At 37.6% G+C, this 23,419-nt stretch overlaps 1 protein-coding gene across 4 annotated transcripts in view; it reads right to left on the minus strand.

Moving 5' to 3' along the window:
- Positions 1-23,419, minus strand: part of HEATR5B (HEAT repeat containing 5B) — a 208,395-nt gene that overhangs the window by 167,955 nt on the left and 17,021 nt on the right. For all 4 annotated transcript variants that reach the window (XR_013164177.1, XM_077133986.1, XM_077133984.1 and 1 more), the window contains exons 3-5: positions 8,247-8,458; positions 6,562-6,670; positions 337-486 (exon numbers count right to left, since the gene is read on the minus strand). Coding sequence is in view for 3 of the 4 variants with exons in the window: in XM_077133986.1 (XP_076990101.1) it covers positions 337-486; positions 6,562-6,670; positions 8,247-8,458 (471 nt within the window). In the remaining variant the exon portion in view is untranslated. The remainder of the gene's footprint in view (positions 1-336; positions 487-6,561; positions 6,671-8,246; positions 8,459-23,419) is intronic.

Below are 23,419 nucleotides of genomic sequence, written 5' to 3' on the forward strand. Positions count from 1 at the left end.
TAATAACGTAAAAAAGGGAAAATACAGAATTATTAAGTCAGGTTTATCCTAGTAATGCAAGCTGGTTAAAATTGAAAAACTAATCAATGAACACTTTAGTAACTAAAATAGAAACCATCTGATGCTTGACAGTAAGTGCAGAAAAAAGCATTTGACAGAGTACAAGTAAAACTGAAGAAATCTGAACAAGATCAGTGGATTGCGTCAACACCACTGTCCTGATAATAATAGTATACTATGCTTTTGCACGATATATTTACCAATATACATTTTAAAGTATGACTGTTTAACAGCAAGCAGGTTAAGAGCAACATTATACACTGGTTGAGTACTAACCTTGGCAACTGCACATCTCACAGCCATCGACCTGTCAGTCAAGAGGGATCTGGCATTCTTGTAAATATCACGATGAGAGGAAGCTGCAGCTCCACCCAGTCCATTTAGAACTTTCTGTAAACTCATTAAGATTTCACTTCGTCCTTGAGACTACAAGTGCACAGAAAGCAACATTTTAAAACTACATTGTAAAACAAATCCCATATTTAAACCCAAACACACAAATCTCTGATCCTAATGATCTTACTTCTAAATTTTAAATAGTAAATAAAGAAAGTTAAATAAAATTAAGTACTTTAGAAAGTCTCTAAAAGGTAAGAATAATTATTAACTTCAAATACATATTGTGCTGGTTTGAAAGGATTTCTGTACCCTAGAAAAGCTACGTTCTGATCCTGATCAGTCTTGTGGGAGCAATGGTTTCTTCTAATTCCTGTTTAGCACTATAGGCTGGAAACTTGATTAGGTTATCTCCACAGAGATGTGACTCAATCAATTGTGGGTAGTAAACTTCATTAGATGGAGGTGTGTCTCCACCCATTCTACGTGGGTCTTGGTTAGCTTATTGGGATCTTATAAAAGAGGAGACATTTTTGGAGATAATGCCTCTTCAGAATGATGAGAAAGCTACAGGAGAGCTGAGCAGAGCCATGAGGCTGAGAGCTACAGACTCCACCAGGCAAAGACCTTTGGAGCTGAAGAAGGAAAACGCTTCCCAGGGAGCTTCACGAAACAGGAAGCCAGGAAAAAAGCTAGTAGACTTCGCCACGTGCCCTTCCAGCTGAGAGAGAAACCCTGAACTTCATCAGCCTTCCTGAACCAAGGTATGCTTCCCTGGATTCCTTGATTTGGAAATTTTTATAGACTTGCATTAATTGGGACATTTTCTCAGCCTGAGAACTGTAAACTAGCAACTTATTAAATTCCCCTTTTTAAAAGCCATTCTGGTTCTGGTATATTGCATTCCATCAGCTAGCAAACTAGAACACGTTATCTATCTGAGAAATGAGATTAAAGTAAGTAAATGTATTTCAAGGATAAAGAAGTTAAAATCTACATGACATACTGAGATGTAAAATAGTGAAAAGATGAAAACAAATTCAAAACATAAATATCATAGTCAAGGATTCAAAATCTTTAGATTTTGATAGGTTAAAGAAAAAGTAGTTCAGAGGTAATACATTCTTCACCATGATAATTTTTAGAACATTTGCATCACTCCGGAAAAAGAAATAAAAAGAAAAAAAAAAGAATACACAACTATGTGATGATACTGTTGAGTCACTGACTGTATATTTCAGCTGGACTGTACATGTGTGGCTATTTCTCAATAAAAATATTTTTTAAAAAAGAGGTAATATAAATAATTCAAAAAAGATTAAGAAAACATTCAATACATTTTCAAAACTGGTCACAGATCTAAGAATGGAGGTGAAAATACCTGAAAGGACATTACTGGAAAAATTTTTTTTAATGTAGTATAGACCATAAGATTTATATCAATGTTAAGTATCTTGAGTTTGCTAAATGTACGTAATGTGGGTAATAAGTGACTATCCTTGTTCTTAGAAAATATACATGGAAGTTTTAAGTGGTAAAGTAGTATGATGTACACAACCTATTCTCAAATTTTTAGAAAACTGAAGATTGATAGGATAGATGATAGAGAGGAAGAATGAAAAAAACGAAATGTGGCAAAAAGTTAAAAGCTGGTAAATTTGAAGATAAACAAGAGTTCTCTGTATTAGCTTTGTATTTTTTTGCAACTTTCCTATAAGATTGAAATTAATTCAACGCAAAAAGTTAAAAAAAAACAAAACCAACAACTTGCCAGAGAGATATACCAAATCCTCACCTTCCGATGATTAATTCCAATGCTTCTTTCTATACTTTCATAGTTCTTGATTCATATTTTTAAAAGCACATTTTTCAAGATATATCATAATACTTATTCACACATAGATTTCCTCAATCAGACTGTAAACTTTTTGAGGTCAGGGACCATGTTTTATTCATCTTTATATGTCTAATGCCTGACAACATGTCTTCAATATTTGTTTAATAAATGAACGGACAAATAGTTCCCAGAAGAGGTACTGTTCAACACAGCTATAGGTTTCCTAGACTTAGGAATTAGACTGTAAGAGCCCTGGGCTTAGTCTACCTTTAATTATCTCCAGGTTGACAAGGAATTTCCAGAAGGAATGCCAAATCAACAGACAAAGCTGTTTTTACTTGATATTACCTAAGGCACAAAAAATAAAATGCCAATAAAAAATACATGCAAGACTAAATTAAAAAATAATAGGTACTTCCGGAGAAGATGGCGGCTTAGTAAGACGCGCGGGTCTTAGTTCCTCCTCCAGAAAAGCAACTAAAGAAACAGAAACAATACGAAACAGCTCCCGGAGTCACGACAGAGACCAAAAAAGACAGCGTACCCCATTCTGGAACGGCTGAACGGGTAGGGAGAATCCACTGCTGTGAGATACCCGAGGGGTGCACGTTTTCCCGGCTGGGGTGGCTGGCGTCTGGGGTCCCCTCCACGCACGTGGCTCCCCGGTCTGACTGGGAACATTGGATAGCGGGGCCCTCCCGTCACGCTTGGCGTCTCGGGCCAGCTGGGCAATTTGGACCGGCACTCCCCCAAGCCACGGCCAGCGACCCCCGCCTCCACGCGCGGTTTCCCTGGCCGACTGCCCCGCAGACAAACGACCGCCACGAGCGCCACCTACTGGGCAGGAAAAGAAAAACAGAGCCCAGAGATTCCACAGAAAAACCTTTCAACCAGCTGGGTCCCACACCCAGGGAGATCTGATCAAATGCCCAGACACCAGCAGAAAATAATGGATGACGCTCGGAAAATTGAAGATATGGCCCAATCAAAGGAACAAACCAATAGTTCAAATGAGATACAGGAGCTGAGACAACTAATGCTGAATATACGAACAGAAATGGAAAAACTCTTCAAAAACCAAATCAATAAATTGAGGGAGGACATGAAGAAGATATGGGCTGAACAAAAAGAAGAAATAGAAAATCTGAAAAAACAAATCACAGAACTTGTGGGAGTGAAGGACAAAGAAGAAAAAATGGAAAAAACAATGGATACCTACAATGGTAGATCTAAAGAGACAGAAGCTACAATTAGTGAACTGGAGGATGGAACAACTGAATTCCAAAAAGAAACAGAAACTATAGGGAAAAGAATGGAAAAACTTGAGCAGGGAATCAGGGAACTGAATGACAATATGAAGCGCACAAATATACGTGTTGTGGGTGTCCCAGAAGGGAGAAGGGAAAAGGAGGAGAAAAACTAATGGAAGAAATTATCACTGAAAATTTCCCAACTCTTATGAAAGACCTAAATATACAGATCCAAGAAGTGCAGCGCACCCCAAAGAGAATAGACCCAAATAGGCGTTCTCCAAGACATTTACTAGTTAGAATGTCAGAGGTCAAAGAGAAAGAGAGGATCTTGAAAGCAGCAAGAGAAAAACAATCTGTCACATACAAGGGAAACCCAATAAGACTATGTGTAGATTTCTCAGCAGAAACCATGGAAGCTAGAAGACAGTGGGATGATATATTTAAATCACTAAAAGAGAAAAACTGCCAACCAAGACTCCTATATCCAGCAAAATTGTCCTTCAAAAATGAAGGAGAAATTAAAACATTTATAGACAAAAAGTCACTGAGAGAATTTGTGACCAAGAGACCAGCTCTGCAAGAAATACTAAAGGGAGCACTAGAGTCAGAACCGAAAAGACAGAAGAGAGAGGTATGGAGCAAAGTGTAGAAAGAAGGAAAATCAGATATGATATATATAATACAAAAGCCAAAATGGTAGAGGAAAATATTATCCAAACAGTAATAACACTAAAAGTTAATGGACTGAATTTCCCAATCAAAAGACATAGAATGGCAGAATGGATTACGACCCAGCAATACCACTGCTAGGTATCTACTCAAAGGACTTAAGGGCAAAGACACAGACGGACATTTGCACACCAGTGTTTATAGCAGCATTATCTACAACTTCAAAGAGATGGAAACAGCCAAAATGCCCATCAACAGCCGAGTGGCTAAACAAACTGTGGCGTATACCTACGATGGAATATTATGCAGCTTTAAGACAGACTAAACTTATGAAGCATGTAATAACATGGATGGACCTAGAGAACATTATGCTGAGTGAGTCTAGCCAAAAACTAAAGGACAAATACTGTATGGTCCCACTGATGTGAACCGACATTCGAGAATCAGCTTGGACTATATCATTGGTAACAGAGACCAGCAGGAGTTAGAAACAGGGTAAGATAATGGGTAATTGGAGCTGAAGGGATACAGACTGTGCAACAGGACTAGATACAAAAACTCAAAAATGGACAGCACAATAATACCTAAGTGTAATGTAACTAGGTTGGAACACTGAATGAAGCTGCACCTGAAATATGGTTTTTTGTTTGTTTGTGTGTTTGTATCTTTTGTTTTTGTTTTTTTCTTTTTCCTTTTTATATATATATATATATATATTATTAGTATTATTATTTTAATTCTCTTCTCTATATTAACATTCTATATCTTTTTCTGCTGTTTTGCTAGTTCTTTTCCTAAAGCGATGCAAATGTACTAAGAAATGATGATCATACATCTATGTGATGATACTAAGAATTACTGAGTGCATGTGTAGAATGGAATGATTTCTAAATGCTGTGTTAATTTCTTTTCTTTTTTTTGATTAATAAAAAAATTAAAAAAAAAAAAACAAAAACAAAAACAAAAACAAAAAAAATAAAATAAAATAATAGGTAAACACATTCTTTCTTTCTTTTTAAACATAACAACATACAAACATGAACATTCTTACCATATGAGCATTCTATTCTTGGTATATTATCAATAACTCATAATATCATCACATAGTTGTATATTTATCACCATGATCATTTCTTAGAACATTTGCATCAATTCAGAAAAAGAAATAAAAAGAAAAAAGAAAACAAACCCATACATACCATACCCCTTATCCCTTCCTCTCATTGACTGCTGGTATTTCCATCTACCCAATATATTTTAGCCTTTGTTGCCCCTATTTTTTTTCTATATACCTTATCACTCCCTTTCACTGATCACTAGCATTTCAATCTACTAAATTTATTTTAACATTTGTTCCCCTATTATTTACTTTTAATCCATATGTTTCACTCATCTGTCCCTATTGTAGATAAAAGGAGCATCACACATAAGGTTTTCACAATCACACAGTCATACTGCGAAAGCTATATCATTGTACAATCATCTTCAAGAAACGTGGCTACCGGAACACAGCGCTACATTTTCAGGTACTTCCCTCCAGCCTCTCCAATATAACTTAACTAAAAAGGTGCTATCTATACAATGCATAAGAATAACCTCCAGGATAACCTCACAACTCTGTTAGAAATCTCTCAGCCATCGACACTTTAATTTGTCTCATTTCACGCTTACCGCTTTTGGTCTAGAAGGTTTTCTCAATCCCTTGATGCCGAGTCCCAACTCATTCTAGGATTTCTGTCCCATGCTGTCATGAAGTTTTACACCCCTGGGAGTCATGTCCCATACAGAGAGGGAGAGGGCAGTGAGGTTGTTTGCGGTGTTGGCTGAGAAAGGCCACACCTGAGCAACAAAAGAGGTTCTCTGGGGTTGACTCTTATGCCTAATTTTATGTAGGCTTAGCCTATCCTTTGCAGGGATAAGTTTCATATGAACAAACCCCAAGGTTAAGGGCTCAGCCTATTGCTTTGGTTGTCCCTACTGCTTGTGAGAATATCAGGAATTCTCCACATGGGGAAGCTGAATTTTCCCTCTTTCTTGTCATTTCCCCAAGGGGACTTTGCAAACACATTTTTTTTCACTGTTCAAATCACTCTGGGATTTATCAGGCATCACTCTGGACAAACCTACAAAATCTCATGCCCTACTCATGGTTCCATGTACTTAAAGGGGTAAACATATTCTTTATGAAGGAAAAAATTATTTCCTTCCCCTAAAAATAGAAAGTAGTGTACGTTAAAAGAAGAGGCATGTAATAATTTTACATTTCCTTCCTATTAGGGTATATGAGTACCACCAGAGTGGAAAACAAAACAAAACAAAACAAAAAACAGGCCAACATGTATTTTTGTCTGACGTCCAACTCTTGAATAAAAAAATTATTCAAATACAATTTGTTGTAAAACTTACCTCCGCACTTTTTAGAGATTTCAAAAGATTATTCACTGTTTCTGGAAATGCACTGCCTAACATTCTCCCCATTTTTTCATAAAATGCTCCAACACAAGCCACTGCAGCCCTATAAGAAATAGTATTTTTGTTGATTACTGTCCAGGTTAGTGATACAAATTAAAAACAACTTGCTTATTCTTTAAAATTATGACAATCCTTGTTAGGAATACAAGAGAATATATATTTTCTTGTTTCTGTATATATATTTGTACACAGACACACAGAGACCCAATAAACCATACCTGTCCTTTGGAAAGAAGCCTAACTGTTCCTTTTATGAAGACTTCATAAATTATATCATGCCACAATGATCCCCCTCTTCTCTCATCTGTAATACTTAATGCCTGCCACCCATTTTGTCAAAATTATATTGTTTACTCTGCAGTGATTTAACCATTTAACATGTCTACATCTAATCTTGCCCTTGGAATTGCAAACTCAAAAAAATAAGGAATATATGTCTTACGTTTTTATTTTGCTCACAGTACCTATCTCATAATATGCAAATAAAGGTTGGCGCTTAAAAAACACATGTAAGGTTTAATCTAAATAATATCAATGAAACATTTCGCTGCCTGTAGAAGAAATGCAATAGCACCACAGCTCTACAGAAGCAATAAAACAACCTACCATCACTCACATAAATAGTGAACAAGTAGATAGCTGTGAGTTTAGCCGAGAAGGCAGAATAGGACATAGTACTTACCAGCACATGTTTTAGAGTGTGGCAGATCTATGCTTAAATCCTAGATCCTGCCACCTAATACCTATGTGACCTGAGAAACTTACTCTGAGGAGGAGAGAGTTAAGTAAATTTACCTCAGGATCATACAGATAATAAATAGTAGAATCAGAGAATTTATCTTTACCATTCTCACTTCACATTCCATGCTTTAAAAAAAAAACTTTTCAGGCTAATAAACCTAAAAATTGACTGAGACCATATATCAGGGAAATTCTAAACAAATCCCATGAAGCCACTAGAAATACATGTAAATAAAAAGCTCTCACTAAATTCTACTTAAGGAGAACTACAAAATTATGGGTATATTTGCTATATAATGGAGAACTAAAAAATCATCAAAGAACAGACGTAGACAAAATATACCCATAGGCCAAATCCAGACAGCTGAGTGTTTGTAAATAAAGTTTTACTGGCTCACAGCCACACTCATTCATTTACATACTATCTATGGCTGCTTGTGTACTATAATGGCAGATGGTAGCTGGGACAGAAACCATATAGCTCAGGAAGCCAAATGCATTTATTATCTGACGCTTCATAGAAAATTCATGGACACTTGCCTTACAACATCCATCTTCCATCCTTTCACCCTAACCCTTTACCTGGCTAATTTTTATATATCTTTCATGACCTGGCTGAAGCTTGAGAAGTTTTCCTTGACATTGTTCCCTCCACCCCCATGCAGGTACTGCCCTCATTTAGATCTCATTTCCCCTCACAGCACTCCCCATGGTATTATAATTGCTGATTTTCTTAAAGATGCATTCCAATAGCTGTTATCCTCAACCTTTGCTCTGAAAAGAGCTGCTCTTGACCCAAACCCAAGTATGGACTAAGAACTGGGTTAAGCCCTTAATCTAGGGGTCAGCAAAGAGTTCCTGTCAAAGTAAATACTTACAATTTTGTTGGTAAGAAGGCTGCAGTGTCATCTTTATTTCTAATAATGTCATTACATTTATCAAGTGTTTGAAAAACACTAAATGTATCTCCAATGCTATAAAGAGCTGCCAGATTTTTAGCTAACAATTTCCGCGTAGGTGGTCCAGGTGAACTACTTATTAATCCAGTTAGCTGCTCTGCAAGTTTCTTCTGTTGTTCCTTTACATCAGTCTGTTATTTAAAAGCAAAACAAAACAAAACAATAAAAAACACATTGTTTTCTTAGATGCTTTTTTTTTTTGGCATGGGCAGGTACTGGGAATCAAACCTGGGTCTCCAGCATCGCAGGCAAGAACTCAGCCTGCTGAGCCACCGTGGTCCACCCTCTTAGATGCATTTTTGTTACCTTATAGACAATATAAAAATACTTCTTAATATTTAAGGCACTCCATTAAATTTAAATTTATACTATATTAGACACAAAAATGAGAATTTTCAAGGTAAGAAAGACTTATCTAGGAAAGAATGATTCTTTCCTGGATTAAATACTCTCTCTAATTCTCCATGTGGGAGACCCAGGTTTGATTCCCGCACCATGCACCATGTGATAATTTGCAATATCTGGCTAACAATTGCACATGAGTAATCTCCAGAATGACCTCTCAACTCTACTTCAAATCTCTTAGCCATTTAAACTTCATTTTGTTCCATTTATTTTCCTCCTTTTGGGCAAGAAAGCTTTCTTGATCTTATGATGCCAGGGTCAGGCTCAACCCTGGGAGTTATGTCCCACGATGTCAGGAAGACTTATATCCCTGGGAGTCATGTCCCACACTGGGAGGAAAGCAGTGAGTTTATCTGCAGAGTTGGCTTAAAGAGAGAAGCCACATCTGCTCAACAAATGAGGTACTCTGAGTGTGACTCTTAAGCATAAAGACAAGCAGGCCTAGCTTCACTACTGCAGAAATAAGTTCCACAAGGGCAAGCCTCAAGATAGAGGTTTGGTTTATTAAATTGGAGGTTCCTAACACTTGATAGAATATTAGGAATTCCCCAAGCAGGGAAGTTTAATAGTTTCACATTTTTTCCAAATCCCTCAAGAAGACTTTGCAAATATTTTTTTTTAATTTTCTGCGCACAATACTCTGGAATGTGTCCAGATATTACATTAACCTGTACAGAATAATAAGATCTCATTTTCTATTCTAGATTCCATGTAATTAGATTGTTTAAATAAACTAACCAGACAGTTTAAATTAGTGTGTTTTAGTTTGTTATTGCTGATGGAACGCAAGGCTTTTAGAAAGGGAATTTATTAAGTTACGAATAGTTCTAAGGCCATAAAAATGTCCAAACTAAGGCATCCAGAGAAAGATACCTTGACTCAAGAAAGACCGATGTCTGTCACATGGGAAGGCATGTGCCTGGGCCCACGTTGCTGGTTCTTGTTCCCAGTTTCATTGCTTCCAGCTTCTGATGCCAGTGGTTTTCTCTCTAAGTGTCTGTAGGCCTTTACTTAGCTTCTCTGGGACACAACTCTGGGTTCTGGCTTGCTGAGCATCTCATGGGAACACACATGGCAACATCTGCTGGGATCTACATCTCCAAATGTCCATGTCTAAGCATCTGTTCTGTTCATCAATACTCCAAGCATCTCCAAATGTCTGTCTCTGTCGTCTCTGAAGCAACTGTTTCCCAAGCATCTTGCTTTCTCCAAAATGTCTCCCCCTTTAAAGGACTCCAGTAAACTAATCAAGAGCCACCCTGACTGGGTGGAGTCACATCTCCATCTAATCAAAAGGTCACACTCAAAATTGAGTGTGTCACAGCTCTGTGGCCACAGTCTGATAAAAATTTCCACACTAAACAATAGGTCAGCCTCATAAAATTGGATTAGGAAATAAGACATTGCTTTTCTGGGGTACATAACTGTTCTGGTTTGCCAGCTGCCAGAATATAACACACCAGAGACATACTGACTTTTAATAAAAGGGGATTCATTTCTTTAGTTCTTCAGAGGAAAGGCAGCTAAGTTTCAACCAAGGTTCTTTCTTATGTGGGAAGGCACTGGGTGATCTCTGCTGGCCTTCTCTCCAAGCCTCTGGGTTCCAACAACTTTCTCCGGAGTGATTTCTTTCTGTATCTCCAAAGGCCTGGGCTGAGCTGCGAGTGCTGAGATGAGGTATGCTGAGCTGCTTGGGCTGTACTACATTGAGTCTCTCATTTAAGCACCAGCCAATTAAGTCAAATATCATTCATTGCAGCAGGCACACCTCCTAGCCAACTGCAGATGTAATCAGCAACAGATGAGATTCACGTACCATTGGCTCATGTCCACAGCAACAGAACTAGGTGCCTTTACCTGGCCAAGTTGACAACTTACTCTAACTACCACAATAACAATTTCAAATCAGCACAGTGCACTAAAGAAAACTTAAATTTTGGACCAAATAAACATCTTCCTTTGGCCTCACACATAAGTTGAAGTTTAAAAGACAAATAACATCATCCTTTACTCTGCATTCTGGCTTACCTTAGTCCTAACCAGTTCCATTTCATTCATATGTCTAACTGAAATCTGAGCTCTCTTTCAGCTTCTTTAAAATATGCTGCATGGAGTAATGCTGACTTTCAGAACCACAGAACTAACTCTAACTCTCAGGTGTTACACAGTTCTAGGGAACTACCAGGTTATAAACAAAGAGCACAACATCTCAGAATTTAGAACTGACTCAGGAATACATGTGGCTGCTGTCAGAGCTTACAATCTAGGAACCTTCATAATGAGCTTATTTGGATATTCTGTACTTCCCTTAACCCTTGACTGCTCAATCTCTACCTACTCTCTTCTTGATAGTCTTCACTCTTGAATTCAATTCTCAGGGTTTGCTTATTAAAGATAGTTTATATTAATGAAGACTATACATTATTTATCCTTTTGTTTCTGGCTATTTCATGCAATATAATGTCAAGGTTCACTCACCTAATTGCATGGCAAAAGCCTTTATTCCTTCCTGCAGCAGCTCAATATTCCCTCCTATATATACATCATAATTCGCCCTTTGTTCGTCAATGTGCCCTTAAGCCACCTCCATCCATTGCAAATCATGATTAATGCTGCCATAAACACCAGTAAGCCAATGCTTATTTATCTTCTAGTTTTTTTTTTAAAGGAAGTAATTAACAATTACTGAGAGTCAGTTGTTAACCAGTTGTAAGATATGTGAATTTAGAGGTATTAAAATTAAAATCTAGAGACAGGTTAGTAGCCCACTAGCAACAATTACACAGATTTTATGGACAGCATTTTTACATTAATCTCATTCCTGACTCCATTTAGTTTCTCCATACTTTTTCTTCTATCATTTTTTTTTTGAAGAAAAGTTGTGGGTTTACAGAAAAATCATGCATAAAATACAGAGTTCCCATATCCTACCCTATTTTTAACATCTTGCATTAGTATGCTACATTTGTTACAAATGATGAAATAAAATTTTTATAATTATACTATAACTACACTCCATGATTATTCTAAGGTTCACTGTTAGTGTTGTACAGTCCTATGGACAACTTTTTAATTTTTATTCAAGCAAAATATATGCATCCTAAAATTTCCCTATAAAAAAAAACACATTCAAATATATATTCCAGTGCTGTTTGTTACATTCACAATGCTATGCTTGCCATTACCCCAAAACATTTACATAATTCCAAATAGAAACTACAATTAAAGCATTAACTCCCCATTCACTACCCCACCCTGACCCTGGTCACTTCTATTCTACTTTCGGACTTTATGACTTTGCTTATTCTAATTATTTCATGTCAATGAGCTCATCTCATATTTATCCTTTGGTGTCTGGCTTATTTCACTCAACATAATGTCTTTAGGGTTCATTCCTGATGTCACATGTATCAGAAATTCATTCCTATTCAGGGCTGAGCAATTTTCCATTGTGTGTATATGCCACATTTTGCTTATGCATTCATGAGGTGGTGGACATTGTGCTTTCATTTTCATTCACATCAAGATATTTTCTAATTTCCTTTGTGATTTCTACTTTGACCGACTGGTTGTTTAAAAGTGCACTGTTATTTATTGCCTTTTTATAAAAATATAGGTTATTTTTCACAAAAAAAGAATAAAAAAGAGAAGGAGGAATATGAGAAAAGATAGGATTTAACAAATGAATACGAAAGCTGAATCATTATATTGATATTTCTTTTGGTCTCCAGTGTCTTGGGGCAGCTAGAAGAAAAAATAAAAAATCATGGAACTATAACTCATACTAAACTTTAAAATCTGTTCTCTAACTACTTGTTAAAATCTACTCAGAAATTTATTGCTTTGTTGTGTATGTTATATTTCACCATTTAAAAAAACATTACAAAAAAAAAGAGTGTACTGTTTTCCACAAAAAAGTTCCTAGAGCTAATAAATAAATTCAGAAAAGAGGTGGGGTACAAGATTAAAAAACAAAAATCAGTAGTGTTTCTATACATACAGAAGGAAGATGAAGTCAAGAAAAAAGATTCCAATTGGAAAAGCAACTGAAAGGATCAAAAACATAGGAGCAAATCTAACCAAGGATACAAAGGACTTGTACACAGAAAACTACAAAACACTGCTAAAAGAAATTAAAGAAGATCTAAATAAATGGAAGGCCATTCCATGTACATGGAAAAGAAAACTAAATATTAAGAGGCCACTATTACCTAAAGGGATTTATAAATTCAATGCAATCCCAATTAAATTCCAACAACCTTCTTTGCAGAAACAGAAAAGCCAACCTTTAAGTTTATAAGGAAGGGTAAAGAAACTTGAACAGCCAAAACCATCTTGAAAAAGAAGGTAAAAGTTGAAGGATTCACATTTCCCAATCTTAAAACATATTACAAAGCCACAATAAACAAAACAGCATAGTACTGACAGAAGTACAGACACAGACTAATGGAATCAAATTAAGAGTTCGGAAATCAATCTTCACATTTATGGAGAATTGATTTCTTTTTATTTTCATAGGCAGGCATCAGGAATCAAATCTGGGTCTCCAGCATGGAAAGTGAGAATTCTGCCACTGAGCCACCATCACACCAACCTGGCTAATTATTTTTTACAAGAGGACAAAGAAATTTCAATTGGGAAAGAACAGTCTTTTTGCTTCAACAAATGGTGTTGGGAAAACTGGACATAAATTTGCAGAATAGAGGATCCTTACCTCATACCATATACAAAAATCAACTCAAAATGGATCAAAGAATTAAATATAAGAGCTAAAGCTATCAAACTCCTAGAAGAAAACTTAGGGAAGTATCTTCAGGATCTTGTGTTGGTAATGGTTTCAAACACTTTACACTCAAAACACAAGCAACAAAAGAAAAAATAGATGAACTGGATTGAATCAAAATAAAAAACTTTTATGCCTCAAAGGACTTCATCATGAAAGTAGAATCACAACCTAGGCAATGGGAGAAAATATTTGGAAACCACATATCAAAAAAAGGATTAATATCCAGATTATATAAAAAAAAAAAAACCTTCAACTTAATAACAAAAAGGCAAACGACCCAATTTTAAAATAGGTGAAAGACTTGGACAGACAACCTTCAAAAAAAGCTATATAAAATGTCCAGAAAGCACATGAAAAGATGCCCAACATTATAGCCATCAGGAAAACATAAATCAAAACCACAATGAGATACCATCTCATACCCATTAGAATGGTTGCCATTACGATAAAAGCAGAAAATAAGTGTCAGAGAGAATGTGAAGAAATAGGAACACTCGTTCATTGCTAGTGGCACTGTAAAATGGCACAGCCTCTGTGAAAGACAGCTTGGAGGTTCCTCAGAAAGTCAAGTATAGAAAAACCATAGCACCCAGCAATCACACTACCAAGTATATTCCCAAAAGAATTGAAAGCAGGGGCTCAAATAGATATTTCCACACTGATATTCATAGCGGCATTATTCACAGTTGCCAAAAGATGGAAGCAACCCAAGGGTCAATTAACTAACGAAGGGATAAATAAAACATGGTATATACACACAATGGAATACTATTTAGCCATAAAAAAGGAATGACGTGGACTTCGGGGGAGATGATGGAATAGGATAGGCTGAGTTGACACCTGCTCCAAGGAACAGCTAGAGAAGTGACAGAAAACAGCAGACAGCAGTTCCAGGGTGCACACAACATGACAGGTACTTCTACACTACATATGGAAGTCCTGGATGAAAAAGCTGAGGAACTGAGACACAGAGAACCAGAGATCATCCAGCTAGTACAAAGAGCCTAACCTGGCCCTTACTGAAAAGAGGCCCAGAGCCCTCAGGAGTGCACGGACAGGGAGGTGGGGATGAGGAAGTAAGCCAGCCCACACTCCTTGAACACGCCACACCAATATGCCCCTGCATATTGCGCCCCCCACCACATCACATGCACTCAAGCCCTACCGCCCTCCCATGCTCCCAGCATCACGACCCAACTCCCTGAGCCCTGCCCACCCTGCTACACACTCTCATGTGCACATCCATACCCCACCCTTCCAGCCCCCCATACACACCCTGGTCCCATGCAACTTCTGTCCCCCATGCCCTGTGCACCCATGCCCCTCCAACCCTAGCAACCCTGAACCCACACACACCCGTGCCCTGAGCCCCTGTGCCCCAATTCCCAAACCCTGTGCCCCAGAGAAGCGCAGGGAGGAGTAGGCCGTGACACACGCCCACTTCCGTCTGGGAATTCTCTGGGTGGGGCTGCTGTCTGCTTCCCCAGAAAGCCGTTACCTGAGCTGGGATCCTGGAGGGATGGGGGGCACCACTGCCCCAGAGCTCTCCCTGCAACCGGGCTCAACACTGGGGCCTTCAAGATCAGTTTCACCTGTAAAATCAAGAGAAGGCCCAGAGGGGAAGCCTTTCGCCCAGCTGTTTGCAGAGCTCCCTGCCATCTTCAGCAGGTGCAGTGTGGAGTAAGGAGCTGTCTCCGGCCTCTTGCTCTATTTTATCTCATCTGATTAGTATTTCAGAAGTGAAAGGGAACTTAACCTTCCATGCCACAAAGGAGATCCAGGATGTGATGAATCGGACTTGGGCAGCTGATGTAGCTTTTGTCCAAGCCGCCCCAAGGCCCTAAGCCCCCATCATCCTCTTGTCATCCCTCGGCCCGAGGCAGGGTTGCTGTTTCAGTCCTTTGCAATAAAGTGTTGCCCAGGAAAAAAAAAAAAAAATCACAGATACACACTGGTATCCGTGACCTGCCCACACACCCACCACCATGTATCCGCACCCAACATACTTGCACAGCCCCTGCAAAATACTCCCACCATGCCCTGCCTCCATGTTCTCTGTGCCACACCCTGCCCCAGTGGTAACCATGCTGACCTCCCACAACCACATTCCCCACACCCCATGCTCCCAGGAACCAGTGTAGCACCCCAGCCCCACACCTAGCCCTGTACCACTATACCACTGTGCCCACATCCCATGCCAGTCCTGCAAAAACAAAACCTGAGACGACTGAGGGAAATCAACTTCCAAAGTAACCCTATCAAGATAATTAAATGTCTTGAAATCAACAGAAAATCATAAAGCATATGGAGATGCAGACAGACACAGCCCAGACTAATGACCAAATTAAAATACCAGAGGGGACACAGACTTTGGAACAACTAATCAAAGATGATCATACAACTCGACTAAATAAATTCAGTGGGTTGGTAATTGTTATTTCTAGATTGTGAGAGGCTGTGTTATATATGTAGTGCTAGTTTGCAAAGCAAGTCTTAACAAATTTAAAAAGATTGAAATCATACACAACACTTTCTCGGATCATAAAGGAATGAAGTTGGAAATCAATAATAGGCGGAGTGCCAGAAAATTCATAAATACATGGAGGCTCAACAACACACTCTTAAACAACAAGTGGGTCAAAGAAGAAATTGCAAGAGAAATTAGTAAATACCTAGAGGCAAATGAAAATGAAGACACAACATATCAAAACTTATGGGACGCAGCAAAGGCAGTGCTAAGAGGGAAATTTATTGCCCTAAATGCCTTTATCAGAAAAGAAGAAAAGGCAAAAATGCAGGAATTAACTGTCCACTTGGAAGAACTGGAGAAAGAACAGCAAACTAATCCCAAAGCAAGCAAAAGGAAAGAAATAACAAAGATTAGAGCAGAAATAAATGAAATTGAAAACATGAAAACAATAGAGAAAATCAATAAGACCAGAAGTTGTTTCTATGAGAAAATCAATAAGATTGATGGGCCCTTAGCAAGATTGACAAAAAGAAGAGAGAGGATGCAAATAAATAAGATCAGAAATGGAAGAGGAGACATAACTACTGACCTCACAGAAATAAAGGAGGTAATAACAGGATACTATGAACAACTTTACGCTAATAAATACAACAATTTAGAGGAAATGGACAGGTTCCTGGAAAGACATGAACAACCAACTTTGACTCAAGAAGAAATAGACGACCTCAACAAACCAATCACAAGTAAAGAGATTGAATTAGTTATTCAAAAGCTCCCTAAAAAGAAAAGTCCAGGACCAGACGGCTTCACATGTGAATTCTATCAAACATTCCAGAAAGAATTAGTACCTACTCTCCTCAAACTCTTCAACATAATCGAAGTGGAGGGAAAACTACCTAATTCATTCTATGAAGCCAACATCACCCTCATACCAAAACCAGGCAAAGATATTACAAAAAAAGAAAACTACAGACCAATCTCTCTAATGAATACAGATGCAAAAATCCTCAATAAAATTCTAGCAAATCGTATCCAACAACACATTAAAAGAATTATACATCATGACCAAGTAGGATTCATCCCAGGTATGCAAGGATGGTTCAACATAAGAAAATCAATTAATGTAATACACCATATCAACAAATCAAAGCAGAAAAATCACATGATCATCTCAATTGATGCAGAGAAGGCATTTGACAAGATTCAACATCCTTTCCTGCTGAAAACACTTCAAAAGATAGGAATACAAGGGAACTTCCTTAAAATGATAGAGGGAATCTATGAAAAACCCACAGCTAATATCATCCTCAATGGGGAAAAATTGAAAACTTTCCCCCTAAGATCAGGAACAAGACAAGGATGTCCACTATCACCACTATTATTCAACATTGTGTTGGAGGTTCTAGCCAGAGCAATTAGACAAGAAAAAGAAATACAAGGCATCAAAATTGGAAAGGAAGAAGTAAAACTATCACTGTTTGCAGACGATATGATACTATACGTAGAAAACCCAGAAAAATCCACAACAAAATTACTAGAGCTAATAAATGAGTACAGCAAAGTAGCAGGCTACAAGATCAACATTCAAAAATCTGTAGCTTTTCTATACACTAGTAATGAACAAGCTGAGGGGGAAATCAAGAAACGAATCCCATTTACAATCGCAACTAAAAGAATAAAATACCTAGGAATAAATTTAACCAAAGAGACAAAAAACCTATATAAAGAAAACTACAAAAAACTGCTAAAAGAAATCACAGAAGACCTAAATAGATGGAAGGGCATACCGTGTTCATGGATTGGAAGACTAAATATAATTAAGATGTCAATCCTACCTAAACTCATCTACAGATTCAATGCAATACCAATCAAAATCCCAACAACTTATTTTTCAGAATTAGAAAAACCAATAAGCAAATTTATCTGGAAGGTTGCCCCGAATTGCTAAAAACATCTTGAGGAAAAAAAACGAAGCTGGAGGTCTAGCGATGCCGGACTTTAAGGCATATTATGAAGCCACAGTGGTCAAAACAGCATGGTATTGGCATAAAGATAGATATATCGACCAATGGAATCGAATAGAGTGCTCAGATATAGACCCTCTCATCTATGGACATTTGATCTTTGATAAGGCAGTCAAGCCAACTCACCTGGGACAGAACAGTCTCTTCAATAAATGGTGCCTAGAGAATTGGATATCCATAAGTAAAAGAATGAAAGAAGACCCGTATCTCACACCTTATACAAAAATTAACTCAAAATGGATCAAAGATCTAAACATTAGGTCTAAGACCATAAAACAGTTAGAGGAAAATGTAGGGAGATATCTTACGAATCTTACAACTGGAGGCAGTTTTATGGACCTTAAACCTAAAGCAAGAGCACTGAAGAAAGAAAGAAATAAATGGGAGCTCCTCAAAATTAAACACTTTTGTGCATCAAAGAACTTCATCAAGAAAGTAGAAAGACAGCCTACACAATGGGAGACAATATTTGGAAACGACATATCAGATAAAGGTCTAGTATCCAGAATTTATAAAGAGATTGTTCAACTCAACAACAAAAAGACAGCCAACCCAATTACAAAGTGGGAAAAAGACTTGAACAGACACCTCTCAGAAGAGGAAATACAAATGGCCAAAAGGCACATGAAGAGATGCTCAATGTCCCTGGCCATTAGAGAAATGCAAATCAAAACCACAATGAGATATCATCTCACACCCACCAGAATGGCCATTATCAACAAAACAGAAAATGACAAGTGCTGGAGAGGATGCGGAGAAAGAGGCACACTTATTCACTGTTGGTGGGAATGTCAAAGGGTGCAACCACTGTGGAAGGCAGTTTGGCGGTTCCTCAAAAAGCTGAATATAGAATTGCCATACGACCCAGCAATACCACTGCTAGGTATCTACTCAAAGGACTTAAGGGCAAAGACACAAACGGACATTTGCACACCAATGTTTATAGCAGCGTTATTTACAATTGCAAAGAGATGGAAACAGCCAAAATCTCCATCAACAGAAGAGTGGCTAAACAAACTGTGGTATATACATACGATGGAATATTATGCAGCTTTAAGACAAGATAAACTTGTGAACCATGTAATAACATGGATGGACCTAGAGAATATTATGCTGAGTGAATCCAGCCAAAAACTAAAGGACAAATACTGTATGGTCCCACTGTTGTGAATGGACATTCGAGAATAAACTTGAAATATGTCACTGGTAACAGAGTTCAGCAGGAGTTAGAAACAGGGTAAGACAATGGGTAATTGAAGCTGAAGGGATACAGATTGTGCAACAGGACTAGATACAAAAACTCAAAAATGGACAGCACAATAATACCTAATTGTAAAGTAATCATGTTAAAATACTGAATGAAGCTGCATCTGAGCTATAGGGTTTTTTTTTTTTTGTTTTTGTTTGCTTGTTGGTTTGTTTGTTGTTGTTGTTTTTTACTATTACTACTACTTTTATTTCTTTTCTTTATATTAACATTTTATATCTTTTTCTGTTGTGTTGCTAGTTCCTCTAAACTGATGCAAATGTACTAAGAAACAATGATCATGCATCTGTGTGATGATGTTAAGAATTACTGAGTGCATATGTAGAATGGTATGATTTCTAAATGTTGTGTTAATTTCTTTTTTTTCTTTCCGTTAATAAAAAAAAAAAAAAAAAAAAAAAAAGACAGCCAACCCAATTACAAAGTGGGAAAAAGACTTGAACAGACACCTCTCAGAAGAGGAAATACAAATGGCCAAAAGGCACATGAAGAGATGCTCAACGTCCCTGGCCATTAGAGAAATGCAAATCAAAACCACAATGAGATATCATCTCACACCCACCAGAATGGCCATTATCAACAAAACAGAAAATGACAAGTGCTGGAGAGGATGCGGAGAAAGAGGCACACTTATCCACTGTTGGTGGGAATGTCAAAGGGTGCAACCACTGTGGAAGGCAGTTTGGCGGTTCCTCAAAAAGCTGAATATAGAATTGCCATACGACCCAGCAATACCATTGCTAGGTATCTACTCAAAGGACTTAAGGGCAAAGACACAAACGGACATTTGCACACCAATGTTTACAGCAGCATTATTTACAATTGCAAAGAGATGGAAACAGCCAAAATGTCCATCAACAGAAGAATGGCTAAACAAACTGTGGTATATACATACGATGGAATAATATGCAGCTTTAAGACAAGATAAACTTATGAACCATGTAATAACATGGATGGACCTAGAGAATATTATGCTGAGTGAATCCAGCCAAAAAGTAAAGGACAAATACTGTATGGTCCCACTGATGTGAACGGACATTCGAGAATAAACTTGAAATATGTCATTGGTAACAGAGTTCAGCAGGAGTTAGAAACAGGGTAAGATAATGGGTAATTGAAGCTGAAGGGATACAGACTGTGCAACAGGACTAGATACAAAAACTCAAAAATGGACAGCACAATAATACCTAATTGTAAAGTAATCATGTTAAAACACTGAATGAAGCTGCATCTGAGCTATAGGGTTTTTTTTGTTTTTGTTTGCTTGTTTGTTTGTTTGTTTGTTGTTGTTGTTTTTTACTATTATTACTACTTTTATTTCTTTTCTTTATATTAACATTTTATATCTTTTTCTGTTGTGTTGCTAGCTCCTCTAAACCGATGCAAATGTACTAAGAAACAATGATCATGCATCTATGTGATGATGTTAAGAATTACTGAGTGCATATGTAGAACGGTATGATTTCTAAATGTTGTGTTAATTTTTTTTTTCTTTCCGTTAATAAAAAAATAAAAATAAATAAAAAAATAATATATATGTTGTGCTAGTTTGAAAGGAAGTATGTCCCTTTAGAAAAGCCATGTTTTAATCTAAATCCCATTTCATAAAGGCAGAATAAACCCTATTCAATACTGTGTGTTTGAAACTGTAATGAGATCATCTCCTTGAAATGTGATTTAATCAAGAGTGGTTGTTAAACTGGATTAGGTGATGACATGTCTCCAGCCATTTGGGTGGGTCTTGATAAGTTTCTGGAGTTCTATAAGAGAGGAAACATTTTTGAGAAGGAGGAGATTTGGAGAGAGCAGAGAACGCTGCAGCACCACGAAGCAGAGAGTCCACAAGCCAGCGATCTTTGGAGATGAAGAAGAAAAATGCCTCCCGGGGAGCTTCATGAAACCGGAAGCCAGGAGAGAAAGCTAGCAGATGACACTATGTTCACCACATGCCCTTCCAGCTGAGAGAGAAGCTCTGACTGTGTTCCTTCTTGAACTAAGGTATCTTTCCCTGGGATGCCTTAGATTGAACCTTTCTATGGACTTGCTTTAACTGGGACATTTTCTCAGCCTTAGAACTGTAAACTAGCAAACTATTAAGTTCCCCTTTTTAAAAGCTATTCCATTTCTGGTATATTGCATTCCAGCAGCTAGCAAACTAGAACATATGTATAACCTGATTTTGAGAGGCTAGCTATATATTTATAACCTGGTATTTCCCTGGAACTTTGGGTACCTAGATAACACGTAAGACCAAGAGTAAGAGTTCTGCAGGTCTGAAAATCAGCGTTGCCACATACAACAACTGTCAAAGAAACTGACAAAGAGGTTAGGCTCCGATTAGAGATAAGAACGAAGCCGATCAGGTTGGAACTAAGGTAAATCACAAAATGGGTAAGGAGGACATTGTCTATATTTCAGAATTTCACCAACTCTCTGAGACCAAAGGAAGACAGATTTATTTATTCTAAAACCTACATTTTCTGTAGCACATAATCTAAATCAACCTGTCTGGATAGATCATTTAGACAACCCAAACATATTAAATCCAGAATGGAAATGAGAGCTTGTAATCCTCTAAGGCTTAATGTAATGCCTGGATACATCCCAAAGTATGTTGAGCAGATAATTTAAAAATACTAGCTTTGTTTCCTGGAGCCTGTCTGTGCCAAAAAAATAAAATAAAAAGTACTGGCAAAGTCACATGAGGGATGGGAGAGAAAAAATATGGAACTAATAAACTGTACCACTGGGGAAATCCCTGTTACTGTCTCAAACATTAGGCCCTCCCAAGTCAACAGGGCAAGCTCTTAAACTTGAGAACTGCTCTTGTGAAGTTTATTTCTGTAGTGGAGAAGCTAAGCCTACCTATAGTTATAACTAAGAGTTACTTCCAGAGGACCTCTTCTGTTGCCCAGATGTGGCCTCTCTCTAAGACCAACTCTACAAGTAAAATCATTAACCTCCCCCCCCCACATGGGACATGACATCCAGGGGTGAACGTTTCCCTGGCAATGTGGGACTGTAACAAAGTAAGGTATCAGTGGCTGAGAGAGCTCAAAAAAGAGTTCAGAAGCTACTCTGGAGGCTACTCTTACGCAAGCTTCAGCTTGATATTGCTATTTATGAGTTTTCCAACCCCACCAAAATCATTCCTGCCAAGCCCCAAGAACACCAAGGGCTCTATCTGAGATTCTACAAAGGTTCCATGCCACCATGATTACTTTCTAGCAACCTACAGCCTCCATGTGGGTTCCGAAGCCAGATAAGTCCTGAAACCTAGAAGGGCCAGCCTCTCTAGAACATCAACTAGTTCCATCCCCCATCCCCTATTATCAATAGCTGTTTCCAACTAGAAAAAGTTAGAATGGGCATAGCCCAAATACCCCTAAAAGATTGGGAGAAAGATCAAATGAGAAGGTGGAGTTATAGATTTAACAAATCTGTATCTTTAAGATACGATTTAAGAAATCATTATGACTGCTGAACCAGTATATTGATATTTCTTTTTAGTCTCCAGTGTCTCTGAGCAGCTTTAAGGAAAAGCCTAAAATTGCGGAATCAACTCATACCAAACTCTGAAATTTGTCCTGTGACTAATTGCTGCGGTGTACTTTAAAATTTATTGCTTTTTTGTATATATGTTATTTTTCACCAAAAAAAGGAATGAAGTCCTGACACATGTGACATGAATGAACCTTGAATACATGAGGTTGACAGAAATAAGGCAGACACAAAAAGATGAATATTGTTTGATTTCAGTGATTTGAAGCAATCAGAATAAGCAAACTCACAGGATTAGAATCTAGAATACATGATTACCAGAGGACTGGAGTGAGGAGAAGGGATGGGAAGTTAAGGCTTAAAATGTACACAGTCCCTATTAGGAATGATAGATATTTTGGTAATGCAGGTGGTAATGGTAGCACAACATTGTGAACACAATTAACAGCAATGAAATATGTATCTGAATGTGATTAAAAGGGGGAAATATTTGATTGCTTATATAGTAACAATAAAATTTTTAAAAAAATCTATGGAACTACAGAAACAGTGAACTCTAAGTTAATTATGGATTTTAATTAATAGTATACTTGTAAAAAGCGTGCTATGATCAATTGTAACAAATGTTCCACACCAATG

This window comes from Tamandua tetradactyla, chromosome 17, assembly GCF_023851605.1.
Source record: "Tamandua tetradactyla isolate mTamTet1 chromosome 17, mTamTet1.pri, whole genome shotgun sequence".
NCBI classification, from domain to species: domain Eukaryota; kingdom Metazoa; phylum Chordata; class Mammalia; order Pilosa; family Myrmecophagidae; genus Tamandua; species Tamandua tetradactyla.